At 37.0% G+C, this 22658-nt stretch overlaps 2 protein-coding genes across 8 annotated transcripts in view; one reads left to right on the plus strand and one right to left on the minus strand.

Moving 5' to 3' along the window:
* Positions 1-3614: 3614 nt before the first annotated feature.
* LOC122648816 (protein LIKE COV 2-like) overlaps positions 3615-22658 on the minus strand; it is a 50072-nt gene continuing 31028 nt past the window's right edge. For 2 of the 6 annotated variants that reach the window (XM_043842051.1, XM_043842049.1), the window contains one exon: positions 22237-22604. The gene's annotated coding sequence lies outside the window, so the exon portion shown is untranslated. Of the gene's footprint in view, positions 3626-20086; positions 20092-22236; positions 22605-22658 lie in introns of those variants that run through there. The other 4 variants (XM_043842055.1, XM_043842053.1, XM_043842054.1 and 1 more) reach the window with 4 other exon arrangements.
* On the plus strand, positions 8427-19639 carry LOC122648813 (polypyrimidine tract-binding protein homolog 3-like). Of its 2 annotated transcripts, none has more exons than XM_043842047.1 (15): positions 8427-8578; positions 9347-9415; positions 9511-9582; positions 9739-9815; positions 9984-10068; positions 16722-16854; positions 17158-17222; positions 17327-17376; positions 17482-17523; positions 17636-17687; positions 17838-17892; positions 18001-18014; positions 18488-18595; positions 18683-18826; positions 19081-19639. In XM_043842047.1, the coding sequence occupies exons 2-15, from the start codon at positions 9359-9361 to the stop codon at positions 19468-19470; spliced, it is 1344 nt and encodes a 447-aa protein (XP_043697982.1). In that variant the 5' UTR covers positions 8427-8578; positions 9347-9358; the 3' UTR covers positions 19471-19639. The 2 variants fall into 2 exon arrangements, with proteins under 2 accessions (XP_043697982.1, XP_043697981.1); XM_043842046.1 differs by having other exon boundaries at positions 17636-17683; positions 17831-17892.

Below are 22658 nucleotides of genomic sequence, written 5' to 3' on the forward strand. Positions count from 1 at the left end.
CATGACAAGTGATGATAGGGCTAATATCAACCGTTTGTGCTCGTCATATTGGGGAAATATAAAATGAGCATTTTTTTTCTTCAATTAACTGATGGAATGACTAAATTTGACTACCTATAAATACATGGGAGTCTTTACAATTTTTTCATTCAATGTATAACAAAAATATACGATTAGAAAACAAGTTTGGAGATGCATTAAGGTTAGAAAGCAAATTTAAGAAAAAAAAAAATACACTATAAATTTATTTAACAATATAGCGAAAATTCACTTCTCATGGATCATGCTATAGCAACCCCTTAATTGTATTTCTTTCTTTCTTTCTTTCTTGTGTTCTAATTTTACTTCTTAGAGATTCATTGTCACCATGACCAAAGGCCAGTCTAAAACGAAGCACCTTCGATCCATTTTGACATGTAACTCACCAACTATTCGAAATTAGACAGGTCATGGATCAATATATGTTAATTTCTCTTTTTTTTTTTCAATATTATAAAAACATGTTCATGTTAATTATTTCTTACATACTTCCACCATAATTTGTTAATGTTCATTCATTTCAAACATTACAATGGGAAAAGTGTCTTGGATTTGTCCATATCACTCACAAACTGAATTTAAGAGGAGTCATATGACATATGCAGGTACATGGGGTTATTGATATCATCTTCTGTTGGGCTAATTAATGAACTCTATTCTTGGGGGTGGGTGTGGGGAAGGGCAATCATGGTTTTACGCATTGAAAAGGGGATTGGTCGATATGGTCGATCTATATCGATATTAGTTGTGGCCAATATTGATCCATGATTGATACTATATTGATGGTGTCAAAACAGAGGAGAGCAAATGAAAAAAAAAAAAAAAAAAAAAAAACTGTATCATATTTTGAGGAGCAAAACAGTTCGACCTGGCCATTTTGTATCGATATCGATATTGGTGACGACTAATACTAATTCCGATACCGTGTACTAAAACCTTGGTGGCAATTTTATGGGCCTGTTAAGCTTTCCTAAGTTTACATGTGTATTGTATATGAATGAAGCTTAGCTTAGTTTAATAGTGTACTCTGATTATAATAGGATGTCATGGGTTCAGGCCGCTTTTATAGAAGATAAATCTATTTTATTCTTAGAATAATATAGTATATACATACTATAATACTCTATATATACTAAAATACGTAAGATTTCAACATAGATAGATAGGCTATCTAAAGTATGTTATATCCATTGATGAAAATACCAACGTATACACACGCAAGTACATACGTATATCAAAACAAAGGCAGGGAATGTTGAGTCCATGCAGGTCAGGTTGCCTCCATTGTCACCCCTATTAGGAAATTATACGTTGAGACAATGCTTGGACGGTTTTCCCTCATTTGGATGTTGGGTCCAAATTGTGTCTCCACATGAGAGACATTACCCTACATGTCTGGGAGGTGGGAGTGTGTGACTGTGAGGGTGTATGCTCTATGGAATTGGGACAATTTTACCCCTGGAGATAGACATGTCCAAAGGAATACCTTCCCTCTATAAATAGGGGGATATTCAGGCCATTATGCATACCCCAATTTGCAGTGGTCCCATATGGGTTGCTAGGGGAATTAAAGAGAAAGGAAGTGAATTTTTTTATAATCATTATCTAACATGATTGTATAAACTATTTAAATTTTTCTTACCTTATTTAGTTGATGCCTTTTAGACGAAATTATTATTTTACTTATCCAAGTGATTTAGATGCACAGTATGGTAAATTTTTATAACCAATTATGGAATGATTTGGAATTAGTAATATGATCATATTGGTAATGATTACAAATTTTTTTTTAAGTCTAAAAATTTCAGTTTCCTTGTTTTTTATTTTCCTTGGAGCCAAGTAGAGCTTGTATGGCGTCTCCCACATCTACTTTAAAGTCCAGGTATCTTTCTTTCATTTTTTGTATATACTTTGCTAGTTTTCAAGCTCTCAAAAGTTTTATTTCATTTAATTGAACACAATTATGATGTATCTCGAGGAACCCAATGAGCAAGTGCATGTCTATTGAATGGATCTACCGGGTTGCTTTATCTTGGAGGCTGATTCACATATAATTAGTTACATCATAAAGGACTACTATCTTAACGATAGCAACCAATGACACAACTTAGCTCCACCGTTTTTCCTAGCTAGCGCACTTCAAAGGTTCTGATTGCACAACACATATACACAAGTTTGTGATTGTTCAAGGTCTCTTACCTAAAAGTCAAGCTATAGTTTCATTTACAAAGGCATACAAATAAGTTATCTCAAAACCTTAAAAAAAATAAAAAAAGAGAAGCCCAAGATCACATGAACTGTAGTAGTTGCTTGGCACATTGAATTTGAGTAAAAATGTGGGACTTGGATCTATCAACCATGTTGTTGAGAGAATGGATTTACATATTGGTATCGGTATCCTTTCGTTTGCATTGATGACCTAATCTGACAAGATACGATTGATCTGCATCAGTATTGACTGAGACGTGTACTAAAACCTTGATTGAGAGTTTTTTTTTTTTTTTTTTTTTCACTAAAAAGGGCTTACCTATAGGTGAGGAGAGATTCATTTATCACAATTGGTTGGATTTCTTCTTTTCACATGGTTCATCTGTAATTTATCTTCTCATTCACTTGGTTAGATCTTTAGGTAGACTGAAAAAAATCCTCAATCAATTAGGAAACTCGGTCTATCAATTATTTAATTAATTAATCAGTGACCCAATGGTGCTCCTAGGTGTCGTGGCCTAAGAGGCTCTACGCAGACAGGCCACCACCCCTGCCTTTGCTCTTGCACACTTGGAAGACAAGGAAAAAAAGAATGCACATGAGGCAAATTTCATTGGGCCTTGGCTTTGCACAGACTCCTCTAGCACAATTATATTGTTTATTGCTCTAGTCATGATAGTGGCATTTGCGGGCGATTATGTAACCGTAGACAACCCATACCCGATCGGGCAAGGCGGTCTTTGCACCCCTCATTGCGTGTAGGGCGTGCACGGAAGTAGGGGCAGGCGAAAGTAGAGGATGTCGATTCAGTAGTGCATAAGATCACACAACACGACCTCAAATATGAATCAGACGACGAGAATGTAAAGGAACTTCCAAAATAAATAAGTTTGCTTTTCACCAACCAAAAAAAAAAAGAAACTTAAAAAATTGCTCCGCTTCTTATTTTAAGGGCATGTACTTGTTAGTGGCCTCTAGTTTGTATTTATGATAGTACTATTCTCCTAACAATTGGGTATTTATTTTTCCTTTTTTCACAAGTAATTGAGCCAAACCAAATCATAGGCATGTAATTAGAGTTTAACTTGTATAATGAAATACTCAAGTTAGGGTTTTTTATCTTTTGTTTGTATTGAATCCTTTCCTACCCTGCTTCTATACTCGATTGTTTGGTTGTAGTGTCCTTTCTCTAGGATGCATCATATGGTTTCACCAAAAAAAAAATTGTAAAATGAAAATTAGGATTGGGATCCTTAGGGAGGAGGTTGTTGGGAACTTCCACCAATTTCGTTTGAGGTTTTTTTAGTAATATTATTATGGACTAATGTTCTCCACCTGAGAGCATAGTGTACACTAGTACTTTTCTATGTCTATCTCTCTTCTCACCCTATGAAATGATATCTTTGCCCTCTATTGCGGGAGGAGCACTACCATATGCTACACTCCTGGATAGAGAACTCAATCTCTATCGTTATAATAGTAACTTTTATACATTAAAGTCAATGGCCTATCCATGCTTTGACCTGGGACGGAACCCTTGTGAGTGAATCCTGCTTTACCTTGGCCTGTGGCTGTGGCCATGAATAAAAAAAGGGATAAAGCTTTAATAAAAAATTATTTTTAAACTTCTAAATATAATATATTTATTGAGATAAAAGATTCAATATACTTATTATGATTTTAAATTAAAGATAATTTTTATTTATCTAATTGAATATCTATTGAGATTAAAAAAAAATCAATGTACTTGATGCAAATTGAAATTAGATCTTATTGTAATTAATAATTTTATTTAATTCATGATATTACAGTCCTAAGCATCATAAAACTAATGGTAGGTGATCCTCTGGCTTGTGTCTCTTGTCTCTTGTTTTATATTTGAGAGAGAAAAAATATATGCAATTACACATATCTGATAGTTAAGCTAATTAGTCCCATGTTAGCTTTCATTAAAGGATTAACCTTAAAAAAAGGATAATGGAGGTAGAATGAATTCAAATTAAGTATGAACATATATCATCTTTTGAAATATTGGTTACCTAATCTATACTACTATTATAATGAAATTCGTTATGAGGTATATTTATGTTAGCAAAAAAAAGGAAAAAGTTATAAGGTATATTTGCAGTGTACCGTATCGATACCATACCAAATATTGTACCGATTGATACCCTTATCTATGATATCCATTGCTTCCAATAGGAGTCAAAGTTGATCAAGTTTCATATTCTCAGCATATTACAGGGCATCCCTTAAAACCCGATTGTCAACTTTTCATTGTTGTTAATCTGGTGCATTTGTTTAAAATACTTTAGAAAGATAGTATTCTATAAAATAACGAATTAAAGGAAAAATTTTATTGTAATCAATGTTGGTGAAAATAAATTGTAATCTTATTTTTTACCATTTGAATATAACACATTCTTTCTTCTTCTTTTTTCACTGAAGGTTATAATTCATTCCAACGCATAGGTGTAATCGACAAATATGTAAAACGATGACAACTTTTGATGATGACATATTGACATATCATTTTAATATTATTTTGAAAACCATTTTTTTCACTCCTACCCTGAGTAATTTTTGGAATAAGACAATGGGCGATTAAAAGAATATTACAACTCACTTCACAACTTTGGTGACAACAATATGCACCCATAGGTAAACTAATATGTCTCTCATTATCGTTTTTGAAGCATGCATGACATCTTTTTTAGATTGATGCGATGAAACAAAGCTTACAATGTCATCAATTATTGGTTTAGGGCTATCCACTTGGTCTCAATTTGCAAGTTAGTAGAAGGCCAACATGCACCATGGGGGTGACAAAAGGAGTCATCACATACATGCATGATCTATTTAGTTGCAAGTAAAGGGAAGGAATGAAATCAAATTTAAATCAACATGAAATTATTTGTAATCATGTTGCGTAATCACCTTAATTTTTTACTAAAGATGATTATGAAAAATGATCGCAATGTATCATGTGACTTTTTACATAGTCCCTCCTTCCTAGCAAGTGGTGCTCCTCTATACAAACATTGCATTGTTTGCTCTTATGCTCCCATTTGGTGTGGGAGATTCCATCTCATATCTGTAACGTGGCAGTTCTCTGCCATATGATAATTATATTTTTTAAATGTAATGTTTATTTTTCTCATCATATCTGTAGTGGGTCTTGATTATCAAGCAGTTACAATTTATTGATTGGTTACAAACTTTAAAACTCATAAAATGAGTATTGATTATCAAGGGGTTACAAGTCATCAATTGAATTCAACTCTTAATGCACCTCAAATGAGTCTTTATTATCAAACGGTTAGAACTTATCAATTGATTTCAATCATTAATGCACATCAACTGATTCTTTTTTTCTTCCTTTCTATTAAATGTAATTTTTTTTTTAGTTCAATGGGAGCACATGGTGTACCTCATTTCTTTGCGAAGGCCCTGTCATTAGTGTGTATGATGGTTTGACCTAATTATACTCATTGGCTTCATTATTTGTGTGTAAATGAAGCCTTGACTACTATACATTCTTATTATCAACAGATTTATGATTTACCAAAAAAATATAAATATATTTAGTAACAGATTTAAAATATTGTCTGATAGTAACAACAAAGGTGTGAATTGATTATTTCACTTTGTAGGCTTCATTACCCAAAATACCCTTTTGATGTCATTTTTTATGGCGAAACCGATGGCATAAGAATAGACTGACATGTCCCATTCTAATTATCTGACTCGGTAATAAAGTTGTTAATGTTTGAACTCGTGGTTCCATGAACTATCGTCGGTACGCCCAAAATAAAGAAAGAAAAAAAATCCTCAAACATCCAATTGTTCGTTGATCTGGCAGACATTATGATTAGGACTTATTTGTAGGGGTGTCAAAAGTTGATCCGCATCGGTAGGTTCAACTTGAATCGACTGGTTGAAGCCTGAGCAGGCTTGACTGATTACTAAAAGTGTTAGACTCAAGCACCAACCTATTAATATTTGGCCATTATCGGTGCAAGGTAGTAGTCCGACGGTTGTTCGACTATGATTGATCGACAACCAATCATTTATTCATTTATAGTTCAATTAGATTATGAAAGCCCAATTAGCCTCGATTATAGACTGTTTATGATCCTATTTAAGGACCATTTATACCCCGATTAGTCAATAATTTTAAATCTCGATTATAGCTTGATCACCTTGAGGTCTATTATAGACTGGTAACCTATTGATCGATCAATTAGAAATGTGTCCATGCCTACAAGGCTCAATTACCTAAATGGATAGAACAATACATGGCCTTAAATTGATGGGGACCGATTAGGTCAGATCGGTTAATACCCCTACTTATCTGGCCCAATGGGGACCTGTAAATCTAATAATGGGAGCAATCAAACAAAAAAAATAAAAAAAATATTTTTCTCCTCGTGAAAAGGGAAAGAGTATAGAGTTTGATTATCCTATATTCATTTTTTTGGTAAATGATTTCATATGTTCAATAATAACAACAACAAACAACTTAGTCTTATCCTAACCATGGAACAAAAAGTCTACTGAAACCTGTCGAAACCACTGAGTTAACTCGGTTTCCTAGGTTTTCGAGACGAGTTGAAGCGGGATTTTATAAAATCCCTGGATTCGACCAGGTTTCGATGGTTTCCATTGGTTTCGACCATATTTCGGTGGTTTCGACACATGCCCATCGAAATTAGGGGAAATTTGGCTCGAAATCATGACAGACAGGTATTTATACCAGAAATTGCCAGAAACCATGACAGACACTTAGTTATGCCTAATATCATTTTCATTTACTTAAGATATTATTCATAAATAAGCAAATACCCCCTATTTGAATCTAATAAGAATAATTAAAAAATAAAATTCCAAAAGGAAAAAAAAGTCAACCCCTTAGTTTAAGAACAAAAACAGGATTTTTTACGGTAGGTGCAATTTTCAACTTTTTAATGCCGGATTTTTTCTCAAATCTAAAAATTCCATAAATCTTAATATAGTAAAACATTGCTAAAAATCAAAAGTGCGGTAAAATATTCATTTGTTTTGATGTCCAAATTTTTTTTCTTTCAATCAGAGCGCTTTTGACAGTATTTACGCACACCAAATTGAATTTGACCGGTATATAACTCATTCAATATAAATTAGATTTAAGCAATCTTTGACTTATTGGAAAGCTATCAAAACAGAGCTTTTCTAACAAATCCAAGATTGCTTAAATCTCGTTTATATTGAAGAATTATGTTCCGGTCAAACCTTATTTGATACCATGTCCAAGAACAATATATAGTATCAAACTTGGATTAATACCACAAGTAATATTTGTAGTGTTCTCTATATGAAACTAATGCATGGATTGAATTTAAAATGCCAAAAATAGGCAGTACAACAAGAATTAGAGCAAAAAAAACTTTTAGGCCTTGAAACCAAGGTTCGAGTTAGCCTGAGGAAAATCCCAAGTTTCGATCGAGATATGGTCAAAATCGAGACGAACTCATTTTCTGGCTGATCGAAACCTAGTCGAAATTCGAGTTTTAGAACCTTGATCCTACCTAAACGGGGTCGGCTACATGAATCCTAGTAAAAACAAAATACTAAAAGGGAAAAAGAACATTAACCGGTCACATGACTATTACATCCAAACACAGGAGTACGTGAAAAGACAGTTCAACACCTAGTGGAATTGAAAATCTCATCCAAACCAATGCCTCTATATGCACTCTCATTGGCCCCCTGTGCTGGTGTAGAAACTACACAACTTATTAGGGTTCTCTTCCCCATATTAAAAATAGTATTAAAAACAAAGAAACACAACAACATCAACCACAACTCAATAATATATATATATCTTTTTGGGAAAGAGAATGCCACCCTGTTGCGCAATGCATGTTACACTTGCGCCTTGACGTAGGGGCACACAAAATGACTGCTGCACCCCTCATCATTTTTGGGGCTTGGGGATGCAATAGTCATTTCGCCCTAGTGATTCTCTAGAGTCTAGAATAATACTTACGTCAATATTTTATTTATTTTTGGGTAGGAATAATACTTTCGTCACGGAACAAAATAAATCCATCCATCTAGCTCGCAATTAGTCTCTCTCGCTCTTTTCGTGCGTCCCTCCCTCCCTCACTCGCCCCCCTTCTTCTGCTCTCTCTTTTTCTCTTCTGTTTAAGTTATTCGCTAATTTTCATTAGCAGATGAAAATCTAGGACACGAAGCGCTTACATGCGTACCAGTGTCTTGATGCTACTTCTCTGATTTGAACTCTTAGATCCGACATTGTCGACTTGCTAATCCCGAAGCTTCTTTCCAGGTTTCTAGCTGTTCTCTTCCCCCCCCCCCCTTCGTAGTTTCTTACACTGGTTTTAGATTTCCACTGTGCGTGAGTGATGCTTAATTTTCTAACAGTGATGGTTTTCTTCGTTTTTGTTTAGTATTTTGAGTTTTAACTTGACTTTAGATGATATCTAGGGTTTGAAGATGGTGTAAATGATGGCAGCACAGAGTTACCCAAAAAAAGATTTTTTTTGCTCTCGTTTGTTGCCCTCCTTTTTACCTCCATGAAATTTAATGCAGGTTGGGGTTTTAGGTCTTTTTAGGGTTTTATTGATTGATGAACGTTGGAGTTGAAGCTACGGCTATATCCTTTGTTATTGGATTAACGGTCGTAATTTTCTTCCTCCATCTTCCTTTCGTTGATGTTATTGGTTTAACGGTTGTACTTTTCTTCCTCCATCTTCCTTTCGTTGATGTTATTTCTGTCTAGTACTTTCGCTCCATTCTGAAACATGTCATTCCCAAATAAACTGCGAGGGTTATCCATTTTACTAATTGGGTTAACACTTTTAAGCATTTATTATATGCTATTCATCACCATTTACGCCACTTCCCCAAAAGAGAAAAACAAATTGGGAAAGAGAACTGGATTTTTTTTTTTTACATTCTATATCCCTTATGGCATATGCTTATTGAAACTTTTTTTTCCCCCCTTCTTTCTATCATTATATTTATATTGGAAAATGTTTTTGGATTCTATAAACCGATAAATTCAAGTATTGACCAGTTGTTACTTTTGCCCCAGGTGTCTACTAAAATGACAGAACCTTCAAAAGTCATCCACATTCGCAATGTGGGACATGAAATTTCTGAGGTAATTGCCATTTCCTTGTCTTCATTGAAATTAAATCACCCTCTCTCTTTCTCAGTATGTGCATTAGACTTTTGTTTTGCCTTTTTTATTTTCAGAATGATCTCCTACAGTTGCTTCAGCCTTTTGGTGTTGTCACTAAGCTTGTCATGCTGCGTGCAAAAAATCAGGTTTTATTCTGTCTTAGTTGTGGAGCCTTTCATGGTTATTTTTCTTGGTTGTTGACTTCATAAATTTCGTCATCATCTCTGTCACTCTGGTGTACGTGATGAGCTGTTCATGTTTCTGGATGGCCTCCAAATTTTTCTATATCTGCATTTGTGCAGGCCCTGCTCCAGATGCAGGATGTAGCCTCAGCTGTGAGTGCATTGCAATACTTTGCAAATGTGCAGCCGAGCGTCAGGTATTATGATATTGAAGTCTTATTGTAATGTAACTATGATGATGGGGACATCTCTTCATTATAAATTCCTGTGCTGGATATATGGATACTGCGACAGAGATTTCAATATAATCATCCATCTTTTTAATATATATTTTTTGCTTTCAAATTGTGGCTTTGTTATAATAGGGGGAGAAATGTGTACATTCAATTCTCTTCACATCAAGAACTCACTACAATGGATCAAAATACTCAAGGACGCAAAGGGGATCAGGTTGGTAATCTGACAATCTGGGTGACAACTGTACAAAATGTTGTTCTTAGGTAGCTGGATTGAAACAAAACTTTGTGAAAATTTTCCAAGGGCAGTTCTTTAGAAGTACAGTTTGTAATGTTTTATAGACTACGCCCAGTGTATACTTGTGCTTATCGGTGTGGAAGCGTTAACTTGGCAATTTTTGTTGTGGACGACGTGCTTTTGTTGGGAACAAGCACTCACAGTATATTGAATCTCAATGCATATAGATGTGTTCTATTTTTGGGTACTAATTTTTTAATTGTCTTTTTATCTTTAGGTCTTTTGGGATGATGAATTTGGTTTTGATTTGTTTTCTCTATTAATGGCTTCGTTAAGCACATGAAACAGAAAATAATTTTCTCGACACATCCATCAATCATGGGACATTGGTCCTACAGCATGATTGTAGCTTCTTATTTCTTCCACATGGCAACTCTTGATCTCTTTCTACCGTCTTCTTAGCTTGTTAGGTTTCCATATGAGTTTTAATTAGTTATGGCTATTTTATTTGGGCATGATCAGTCTTGGTTTGTGTGGCTGAACCAAAATGTCGCAATTTTTTTTTTACGATTTCGACAAAGGTTGAAACGAAACCAGGTGCGATCATAGTTAAGTTAAATGGGAACAGAAAACAATTTTGTTCGGGCTGGTGCGTTTAAAACAGTTTAGAAATTAAATGGGACGGTCTAAAAAAGGGTCAAATATTTCGGGAATGGTAAAAAAAATGTAAACGGACAGTACATGTTTTAGATGTTTAGATTTTTCAAGTATGGGACCAAAAAAAGGGCAATATATGCACATGAATTATGTTTCACAACAAGCAGAGGACCCATATCAGAAATCTGCAAAAGAACAGAAAACCAGTAAAACATAAGGAAATCATCATACACATTTTGTGGGCATGGCAGGGTAAAGCTCTTTTATGGCTACTGCATCCAAGAGAGGTCCACAAGTGGCATCTTCTTGAATACTGAGGTTGTGGAATATCACCTTAGCAATTTTAGAGGTGGCTCTGAATCCCCAGGCATAAATGTCACCTCCATTACTGCTGTACAAAGTTTGAAGAGGAGGATCCCCAGTCAGAGGAGGCACATAGACCCTCAACACCTCATCCTGTGCACAAGTCCTTGAAGCACCGAAGGTGAGACAGTAAAGGGAGCCTGGTTGATGCAGAATTGGTCCATCGATTGGGTTTCAAACTGAGTACATACCTCTGGCCCATATCATGGGATTATTTAATTCCAATTTCCCAGCCTATATTCTGCCCAAGGATAGCTATCAACCAGCCTTATTTGGGGGGAGAATATAGCTATCGATCTTGATGATTTGAAGGGGATTAATTTCAGGTCGACCAGCTTTACTTGGAGAAATATTTTCCAGATGTTATGTCCATAGAGCTTGCTGATTTCAAGGAGATATTAACAGTTAAAGGAGGAGATAATGACCAGATTTGGTGGGCCACATGGCCAGCTGGTGAAGATCAAGCTAAAGAGGAGAAAATTTAGGAGTCATTGTTACTTGCGTGGGGTTTTATTAGGCTAGCGGAGTATCTATTTTATAGGCTTGTTTTTATATAATGGGAAATTTCTATTTGGAATAAAGTTCTCTGTAATGAGGGAGCAGGGTGCGTCCAGACATGGGGGGTGGGCGAAATGACACCCCCCCCCCCCCCGAATGACCCAAACCCCGGCCCCCATGTGTCCAGGTGCAGCCTGCTCCCAGATGCCCTCCCGGGCAGAGAACATTGCCCCTTTCTATTTTTAGGATTCTCTATTTGTTAGTTAATCAGATTGCTATTAGGATTTTATTTTATTTCTAGAAGACTTTGGTTGTAATCAATTACTATTTACATAAAGAACAAGGCTAAATACAGCACATGGTTGAGTTGGAGAGAGGAATGAGTTTGTTTAAAGGCATTAATTGCTGTGAGAGATAGGTACGGTGAGAGGCTGTGGGTGACAGACCCATCCCTATCCCCCCTTCCCTATTTACCTCTTTTTTTATTCAATCGATTTCATTGTGTGATCTGCTACAAGTTCTGCTGATCAGGGTCAACAAGCAAGTACCTGCAACTCTGTAATTCAGGGAGTCTTGCTGAACCATTAAAGCTTCTGATCTTCTTAGGGTAATTTTGTTATCATTTTTCATTTTGTTTATGGCCTATTTAAAAAAAATCATTAATAAAAAGTTTTTGTATAAAAAAAAATGAAAACTTTTTGTTAACTATTAGACATAATAGAGTATAAAATGAGAAATTGTTTGGAAAGTAGTTATGCATAAACAATTTTTAGTGGTAGGTGAAGAAATTCTCCCATCATCCGTCTTCTTTTCCAAATCAACACAAAACCGTAAGGTGATGAAATTCCCCCAAATCAACACAGCCGGTAGGTGGGTGGGCTGCCAGACAGGATGGGGGTTGAGGGAATGGGGTAGGTGAGGCGGGGATGGTGTGGGGTAGGTTGTAGGCAGAAGAAGAAGATGAAGAAGAGGGGAGACGGGCTGGTGGGTTAGGGTTGAGAGGAGGGGGAGCGTGGGCATAGTTCTAAAACTTGCCGAGATCTCGGAAAACTCGAGAATCTCGAGCTTCTCGAGACGAGTTAGTGTACGAGACACAGAATATGCACAAACTCGAATATCTCAACAGAAATTTCAGCGAGATTTTGGTACTTTGTACTGTCTTGCTGAAATTTCGAAAAATTGCTACATTCTTCATTATAAAAAAGCACCAACTCGAGACCGCACTTCGAAATTTCGAAGTAACTCAACAGAGAAGGAAGAAAACCTTGTTTCTTGACTTTTTGGCCACATCATCACTCAATACAATTGGAATACACTATTGGGGGTTACCACATCCTACAGAGAGATCGATTGGATTGTTGGGAGTTGGGACATGGAAGACTAGTGTAGTAGGGTGTCTATGACTAATGTATTGTTCACTGTTGGGTGTCTATGTAATATGCATTGTGAACACTTCACGTGGAGGAGTTTGTAGTAGAAACTTTAAGTCTTCAACTATTTTTTAAATACTTACTCAATCTTATGTGTCTTAATTCATTATTGCATAATTTACTTGTTTTACTTGCCAATTATGTCTCATAGTATCAAACAATGTGTAGAATAGGCAATTTTACATTAAGGGTTCGACGTTTACTGCCAACCAAGGGTGCGAATCTAAAACACTCAATTTGAGTGTTTTTTTAAAACCATTTGAAGATTTAAATATGTTTATTAAGCCTAAAACAACCTTCCCTTAAAGTTTTGGAGCCTACTGGGGCCATTTGTCCATCGAAACATCATACTGGAGCCAAAAAAAAAAAGCACAAATTCGCCGAGATCTCGGTCGTCTTGACCTGGCTGAGATACCGAGTCGAGATGAGTTTTTGAACTATGAGCGTGGGTTAGGAACAGACTGGTGTCTCATTATTTTCATGACTACACCGCTCCCTGCTCAAGGCTTACAGGAAATTCTTCCATCCTACTTTTTTTATTTCCTTTTCTGATGAATGTTTTGCTTTCCCATCGACAGTGATTTCTTTGTGTGGAGGACAACTGTTGATTTTGTTTTGTGAACATGGTAAGATCTATAGTGAGGGGGCCACTGTCAGCATTAGTTAGAATTCGAGTCCTTTGTATCAGGTCATTGCATTCTCCCCTGTTGAAATCTATAACTTGGAAGTGAAGGATAAATCCTTTGGTTGCAAATTGTAGGGAAGTGAAACTGGGAGCAGCTTTTATTTTTTATTTTTTATTGGCATGTCCTTTGAAATTTACGATGAGGCACTTAGTTCTGCTACATGGGAAGCTGGGTCCACTTTAAAATCTGTGAATGGGTGAGGTGGGGGGAGGTGTGGGGTAGGTTGCAGGCAGCAGAAGAAGAAGGGGGTTCTTCTGTAATGCGGGCCTCACTTCGACCAACTCTTCAAGAGAACCGGTAGTCTGGATAAGAGCTTTGAAGGTAACACGATTGACTACCCAGTTGTGCGCCAAAGTTACTTGGTTCCCTACACTCTTAAATTCCCAAGCCCCTCTATAATCTTTCCTCTCTCAAACGGTTGGGTTGCAGCAATGGGTAGGGGTGAGTGGGGTTGTTTGGGTTGCAGCAAGGGGTGGAGGGGGATGGGGTTGCAGTAAGAAGAAGAAGAAGAAGAGGAGGAGGGGGGGGGGGTGGGAAGAAGAAGAAGAAGAGATTCTTGAGTCTATTATGAATTTTGGGGTTTTTTTCATTTATTTTAAATAAAAACAAGTTTAAAAAATGATACCAAACGCATGAAAAAAATGAAAAATTGTCAGAAAATGAAAATGAAAAAATGATATAAAAAAGACCCTTAGTCATTCATCAATGTTGCCCAGTTTTTGAAAACCAAACCAGCATTAAACTTAGCTCAAGAAGATACTGCCTGAGGCTAGGTCCTTCGTCATCCAGCCTTACATTATTTGGTATCAAGGACTAGCGTGGACAGCCATGAAGACAGACATGTACAACAGGGAGTATACAGTAGCGTACAACGTAAACTACCAATCTAGGGTCCAAAGCCAAACTGCCATTTTGGGTGTGTTTTTATATATTCTGATGGTTTACTATGTTTGAGGGCCTAAAATAGGGTTTCCCAAAAGTTTTGGGATCTAATTTGGCCATTTGGGCCTTGAAACCAGCAGTTGAAACATGCAACCGAAACTTGCCAGGTTTTGGTCGAAATTTCGCAGTTTAGCGAAATATTTCGGTTTCAAGCCAGGTTAAAACCTGGCTCAAAACCTAAACTTCAAACCTTGCTTGGAATGACATGCTCATCCAACCTATTGCTGCTCTCTGTTATGGGTACCTATGTCTTTGCTGGTGTTATCTTTGTATTTCTTAGCTAGCTTGCTTGTTACTTGGATTCCAGTTTAGTCTAATGGTTGGGTAATCATTTCGTGTTTATTAAGTTTAAAACAGAGAAAGATGTTTCATAAGTTATTTAGAATCTTCCAATGCAATTCAAGCTAGGAAAGTAATAGAAAGTAATTTTATTGAGGGCCTTGAGGATTTATCACTGGTTTGTTTGCTCATTCACATTTAGTTGTTTTTCTAGAGAGAATAAAGGCAGGCAGGCCTATGGAATAATAGGTTAGAACACATCTATGAATAAGCATATATTCAACATGAAGATAAATATGAGGACTTTGTGAACATCTGGAAAATTGATATATAGACACTGTTAGGGTGACGGTGCACTGAGGCATGAACAAAATTGTATAACTATTATATTCTTTTTGAAGGCAATATGAAAGCAAGAAGAGAAGGAACAGAATAGCGCTTGCTGTGCTGTAATCATGCCATCATAGTGACTGCTCCAGTGTCTTAATTGCTTATGTGTTGGTTGGATAAGGTGTTGTGTATTGGGCATTATGTATTAGAATATATATCGTTGTGAGAAGGTATTATATAATAGTTTTTTTTCTTAAAGTTATATCGTAAGCAGAAGCCTGGTTTTGGCAGTTCTCCTTGTTGTCACATTGTCATCTAGGGAATCTCAACATTTTATGATCCTCCTGCATGCTAGGTGTCACATGTGATTTTGGCGAATATAGAAAGATTCCTCTCATCTCCACCTGTGTCAATCAGTGATAATACCTAGTAGTTGGGCTGGGCAGCATGAACTCCATTGGACCTCTAAGAGAGGACTGAGATGGAAGTATGGAACAACCTGCAATGGCAGCATGAAAGTATACAGGCATATTGGTTATTGGTTGAACATGAGGGATTTTTCTGTGTGTGTGTGTCTATTTTGAGCCTGATTAAAGCGCACCTATGGGTCTTGAAACAATGTTTTGTTGCAATTGTTGTATATTAGTAGAAATTTTAATTCTTTAACATGAATGGAAGTGTAGTCATTCCTGTTTGGAGTTTCCCTTTAGACTTCTATACTGAATGTTGTGGGCCATCCGTTCCGATGAAAATGGTCTTGAACTTGTGGGTCTGATTGATCATCATGTGTAAAACCTGGAAATGGTTGTCTTCTGATACGTATAAACATGTCTGTTACAGCTAGAGCAAGTTAAGAAGCTCCATCTCCTCTTCTTTTAATACTTGATTTTAGTGTCTTCTTATGGACCAGGGGAACGTGTTTGACCATAGAAATGACTTATCTTGTTTATGATGGTCAAAAGACCTTTTTTGGATTGTTGTGCATGATGTCCATTAGTTAGATAGACAATTACCTTTATTTTAGCTCAGGGGAAGATTTTGTTAACAAGCTCAGAAACATTCTTTGAACCACCTTTTATCCTGAGGATAAACTTTCTGTGATAACTACTACTAATACTAAACTATACTGTCATATATGGTGAATAAAAAAAATTTTAAATAAATGCTTATGAATAAATCAGTTAAAATAAGTATTTCTTTCTGTTTCTTCTTTTGATTTTTTTTCTTTTCACAATCCTCTCTGCTTGAAAGTCAAATGCTTTATTGTTTGTTTGTAGGAACTTATGATGTCATGTAATCTCCTATTTTTCTGAAGTTCTGTCTCCTTCTTTCCTCTATTTATTCTTCTCTATTCATTCTTCTCCTCTCTCTCTCCTGTCTCTATGCTGGTCTGCTGTCGGGCACTCTCCTGTCTCTATGCTGGTCTGATGTCGGGCACTCTCAGGACTCACAACCCAACCGAATTCTCTTAGTAACAATCCAGCACCTGCTCTATCCTATAACAGTGGAAGTGCTGCATCAAGTATTTTCTCCTCATGGGTTTGTGGAAAAGATCGTGACATTTCAGAAGTCTGCTGGTTAGATTCTTGAAAGTCTTCTCTTTCTCACTTAATTTTTATCTCTTTATAACACTTAAAGTAGTTTGGTTGGCTAGAATTTGTATTAATTTTTTTATGAATGTTTCTCAACTGTTCTTCATTTTGTGAATGTATTTCTTGTATTTCTTATAAGACATTTTCAGGATTTGACCTGCTCCCCTTCGTCTTTTGAGCTGTAGGAACTCGTGCTGCCACCTTTTTAGTTATGCAAGGAATGATACTAAATAGAATGTAGAAAGACTTTATTTACTTCTTTTCATTTTCTTTTTGTGAAATGTGCAGGTTCTCAAGCCCTTATCCAGTATCAGTCACGCCTGAGTGCCGTTTCAGCAAGAAATGCTCTCCAAGTACGTTGTTTGTTCCATTTTGAGAAGTTACTTGGAGTAACTGCTTGTTTGAGTTCGACATATTTGTTTAAGAATGGGTTTTAATGGTTATCAACTTACTACAGGGTCGTAATATTTATGATGGTTGCTGTACGCTGGATATTCAATTTTCAAAGTATGTTTTCATTCCAGTAGTATTGGCTTTACTGTTGTGCTTTTACTTTTATTGTGCTGAAACTTGAAAGGCTATCTTATCTTTTCCTTCTTTCTCAACATGCAGCCTAAGTGAGTTACAAGTGAACTACAATAATGAACGGTCAAGGTATGCTGATGTTCATGTTACTAAAAATTGGAGCCGGTTAAAAGATATTTAAATAAATACCTCTTTATTGTGTTTCACTTCGTAATGCTTCTGGGTGCCTGTCATTGTGCAGGGATTTCACGAACCCATCTTTGCCTTCAGAACAGAAAGGCAGATCCTCTCAAGTATGTTTCCATGGTTATTTTTATTTCCTTGAAGTTTTACACTTTCTGGCTCATCACCCAAATTTTCTTCAGACTCTTTCCAGTTTACTTGTTTGTGGATTCAGTCTTGAGGATTTGCATGTAATTTTTGTGTGTTCTACGTTTCAACAGTCTGGATATGGTGATGCGGGGGGCCTCTATGCACTTCAACCTGGAGCTGGGGCAGGTGCTTATTTTTTACTTAATTTAATTTTTTAAATTCTTTAGTTTTACTAGTTTCTATGTTTATCAGTTGTGCAACCTACTGTTGATGCATATGTATTCTCTGTTTCAGTTGCGTTTCCACAGGTGGGTGTTGCTTAGACTATGCTCTGTGCTCTTCCAGGTGGTCTTATTCGCAGCTGCAGATTTTCCTATCTGGTGCTTAAGGAATACTTCAAATGGCTGCAGAGTGGACCTCTTCCCTCTACTTGTGGTGCATGCACTAGCACTTCCTTGGGCCTACCACTCCATGGGTCCCACCTCAGAGATCTTCTTAGCCTAAACTTGGGCATGATATAGTTTTTGAATTCTTGTCCATCAATTGGATGGTCAGGTGTTTTGGTTGTGAATTTTGGCTAGATAATGATACTTTGGGAACCATGGGATGGTACCTGAGGTGCTGCTATTGTTCTGTGGTATTGAGGGTCGCAGTTAGGACCTCTGTTTGAAGTATTGCTTGCTATATTTTTGTTGCTTGCGGTTTCTGCTTTATTTTCTATCCAACAAATACCTCAGATATGCACATGAATGGACCCCCCCTCTTCTTTGTTTCATTTTAGATCGGCAACGCTGCAGCAATAGCAGCGGCATTTAGTGGAGGGTTGCCTCCTGGGATAAGTGGCACTAATGACAGGTGCACAGTCCTGGTCTCTAATCTAAATACTGATGTAAGCAATGTCCTCATCCTTGTTTCCTGTTAATAGTTTCATCTCTTTTCTGCCATTTCATGCTTGGTAACTTTTTCTTCATCCCAGAAAATCGATGAAGATAAACTCTTCAACCTTTTCTCCATCTACGGGAACATAGTGAGAATTAAACTTCTTCGCAACAAACCAGATCATGCACTAGTTCAATTGGGTGATGGGTTCCAGGCTGAATTGGCTGTACACTTCTTGAAGGTTTGGTACTATTTAGCTCTTTCAGAACTTCATGCTTAAGTTATTTATTTTGTCACTGGAGTCCCAACTAGGCCCCATTTTACTTCTCTGCCATGGAGAAAATATGGTTGCCAAAATTTGTGATAGAAAATTTCATGACCAAACCTTGAACCTCCTCTTTTTATCGTTCGAAGTTTCTACTCATGTGCTTTGACTGACCTTATGTTTCATAATGTTTGGAATTAACTTATTTCTTTCTTTTCTTGGATCGGTAGGGAGCCATGCTATTTGGAAAGCATTTGGAGGTGAATTTCTCGAAGCATGCAAACATTACATCAGCTCCTGACACACACGAATATGTGAACTCAAACCTAAATCGCTTCAACCGAAATGCTGCAAAGAACTACCGCTACTGCTGTTCCCCCACTAAGATGATCCACTTGTCCACTCTTCCCCAGGATATTACGGAGGAGGAGATCATAGCTCACTTAGAGGAGCATGGGAACATTGTAAACACCAAACTCTTTGAGGGAAATGGAAAGAAGCAGGCCCTTGTCCTGTTTGAGACAGAGGAGCAGGCTACAGAGGCGCTTGTTTGTAAGCATGCCAGCACCATTGATGGATCAATCATCCGGATCTCCTTCTCCCAGTTGCAAACAATTTAAAAAAGGAAGACGGGTAATGATATATTTGGCAAAGATGGTTATGGTTTGGGAACAGGTCAAAACTCTTTAATTATTCCCTTCTTTTCTTCTTGTACTGGTGGTTGTAAGCTTTTGCAGGAGTGGTGAAGTGATATTTGCTTAATGTTCGAATTTCCCTTTTCATTTCATTTCATGGCGCCACAGTCTGTTTTTATTCAAATAGGTTTCTTCATTGTGGAGGGTGGGATGTTCTTTTGCTGTATTCTTGGAAGATGAGTTGCTAAGGATTTTATTTCTGCTTTATTATCATTAGTTCTTTTTTTCCCTTGATGTCATTAGATACCTTTGCTGGTTTATTGCAACAGATTGAAATGATTCGGCACATGTTGAGAATTACTTGGTGTTAGTTTTGACCTTCATTGGCAATTTCAATATTTTCCCAACTATTTAATGCAGGGATTCAAATACTGGCCTATTCCGATCCAAATTATTCGAACTGGCTGACCCGATCCTGTTTCTTGAAACCTTGATTTAACGTCTCCCCATGACCTTCTCTATAACTGCTTTTTGAGGGATAGGAAGCTCTTCGGATGAAATGGATGAATATTCCTCCATGGTTTTAGGTATTGGTGGTGACTGATACTGGCGCGGATACCCTGAACTAAATCCTTGTATGCCTCTTTACTTTCATTGTTTCCTCAGTATTATAGATTATTCTTTTAGTTTTAATTGGAGGCCGCAATTATCTTATCATAAACTCAAAAAATAGATAATGCCATGGGTGTTTTTTTTTTTTTTCCTTTTGGGGGGGGGGGGGGTTTGTTTCGAATTCTGCTATAGTTGAGTCGTTAGGGAACCTACCTTAAAGAAACAAATATCTTATCTAAAACCCAAAAATAAAGAGAGTTCTATTTGTAACTATATTGGACCCTACATCTGCCAGCAGGCAGTTCAGATGGGCTGAAAATTTATGGATGTATATATCACGAGGGGAATCGTTCTCTGCATGGGATTGCAGGGGCCATGTTCGTGACTGCCGGCAGTCATTGACTGCGCACTGCTGCATTGGGGTTGAAAATTCCACCATGGGGGAGGGGGGGGGGGGGTGTGGTCATTTCCGTCTAGTTTTCTCCATATCACAATTTGTACTATTCGAATGTCAAGTAGTTGAAGTTTTTCATGTGGCAAAATGAATTAAGGTCTCATTAAAAAAAATTGAAGAATTCAGGATAAGAGGATGCATAGGATTACAGAGGGTTGTATGGACATATACGGGAAAAGCTATAGCATTAGATGGAAGGATAAATAGTTCAAATTAAGACTGAGATTTGACACATGTCCAAGTTACGGAATTCTCCAAGTACCCAATGGTCAAATTTATCACATCATCCTTCCATGTGGCATAATCAAGGGATATAAAAAAATATAATTTGCCATGGTTACATTAATCTCGTCTAAAAGAGAGAAAAAAAAATACTCCATATATGTGGCATTTTGGAAAATCCAAAAGCGTTAGAGGAAAAGGCTTGAACTTTCGACCTTGTGGTTAACAATCACACGTTCTAACCAACTGAGCAACCCCAGCAATACAAATTAAATTATTATAAATTAAATAAAGACATGTTCCTGTGGTGAAGTGTATCACTCAGATACGACCTTCTTCCGCTTGCAGGAAACACTTTCCCATCAAAAAAATCTTCTTTTCATCTTCGTCCTCAATCTTTTACTACGACCATCACTTCTTTTTCCTTTTTTTTTGGGGTAAAATTCCTTTTCCTTTTTTAAAGTGGAGGTCAATGACTCAATGGTGATTTTTCTTTTTTTTGAAACGCCCTTCGGTGTTGCTGCTAATCCATTGTTCTACTCCTATTGCTTTTTCCAGTACACATTTATCTTACATCAATCTTTCAAACCTGGGCAATAGCATCAGATGACTCCAGTTTCGATGGGGTGAGAGAGCCATTATCTGTAAACTCATCAATTCCGACGTATGTTCTAAACACTTTGGGCTGTGTTTGGTATGCATTCTTGGAATAAATTCTGAGTGTAGAGGATCTTTATCTCCTCCAGTTCCCTACCCAGCCCAGTTCTCCAATTCCTCTAACAAGGGGGGTTGGAATGACCACCCTATTCCTGCCCGAACACTCTGACCGAATGGGATCCACCACCCTCCTATTAGAGGAACTGAACTGGGCTGGGCAAGGAACTGGAGGAGATAATTTTTCAGATTTATAGAATGCCTTATTAAGCGAGAAAATACAAAAGAATCAAGTTTCTAAATGTGTTCTAAGCCCAGAATCTATTCCAAAAAGGCATACCAAACATAGCCTTAAACTTTGATACCAACAGTTGGCCTCGGACACTTCCACCGGTATTGAGTGTAACAGTTCCACCGGTATTGAGTGTATTCTTAAGGCAAGGTATTCTTCAGCACAGTCAATCAAATCTTTACCCACCACATAGGGGGCAGAGCAGAGTGGATTTTGTTTTTGACCCTTTTCCGTCCTACCATCCAAAGATATCTAAGACATCATCAAAATTCAAAAGTCCAGCTTCAACCTCCTATCATTTCTTATTTGAGAGATGGAACAAACAAAATACATAAGAGATCTTTCTTGCATTCCTAAAATGTCCTTAATGCCTCCAAATGCAACCTATGTCAATTTGCCTGGGCCGTTTCATTAGAATTTGAGAAAGAAACGATCCAACTTCTGAGATCGTTCACCTTGTTGCAATGCCATTTCAAGTGCTTGATGGAACTTGAATTAATGTATAACACATCACCGAAAGAACTAAATAACTATACATTGCTAGTTAACAATGGAACCATCCAAATATGTACAGAGTCATTAGTATGGAGCAGTCAAAAGTATCAACTAAATGAACCCATAACAAGGACACAACATTGGAATCCAAAACTCAACAATACGCATCATATATGAAGGTCTAATACTACAGAATTGGTGAACTCAGCATCAGAATGTGAACATGACCAGCAAACTAATGATGGCCCCTAGCATTTTCTCTCTTAACAACGCAAAGACGTGTACAACATCCACCACTGAATACAGTAGTTCACCATGGGCAGAACATTACCACCAGTCTACACGACTGCAAATACAAAACTGAAGCTGATTCAGTATTCTCTGTTCCTGTTGAAGTGACAAAGCAACACGCCGTATCATCAAGGAGCAATTTGTAAAGGTGTG

The sequence above is a fragment of the Telopea speciosissima genome, chromosome 1, assembly GCF_018873765.1.
Source record: "Telopea speciosissima isolate NSW1024214 ecotype Mountain lineage chromosome 1, Tspe_v1, whole genome shotgun sequence".
NCBI classification, from domain to species: Eukaryota; Viridiplantae; Streptophyta; class Magnoliopsida; order Proteales; family Proteaceae; genus Telopea; species Telopea speciosissima.

Coding starts and splice junctions, on each gene's coding strand:
- LOC122648813 (XM_043842046.1), top strand. CDS start 9,359: ATGACAGAACCTTCAAAAGTCATCCACATTCGCAATGTGGGACATGAA. Junction 9,583..9,738: donor TGCTGCGTGCAAAAAATCAG/GTTTTATTCTGT, acceptor GCATTTGTGCAG/GCCCTGCTCCAGATGCAGGA. Junction 17,524..17,635: donor TACAATAATGAACGGTCAAG/GTATGCTGATGT, acceptor GTCATTGTGCAG/GGATTTCACGAACCCATCTT.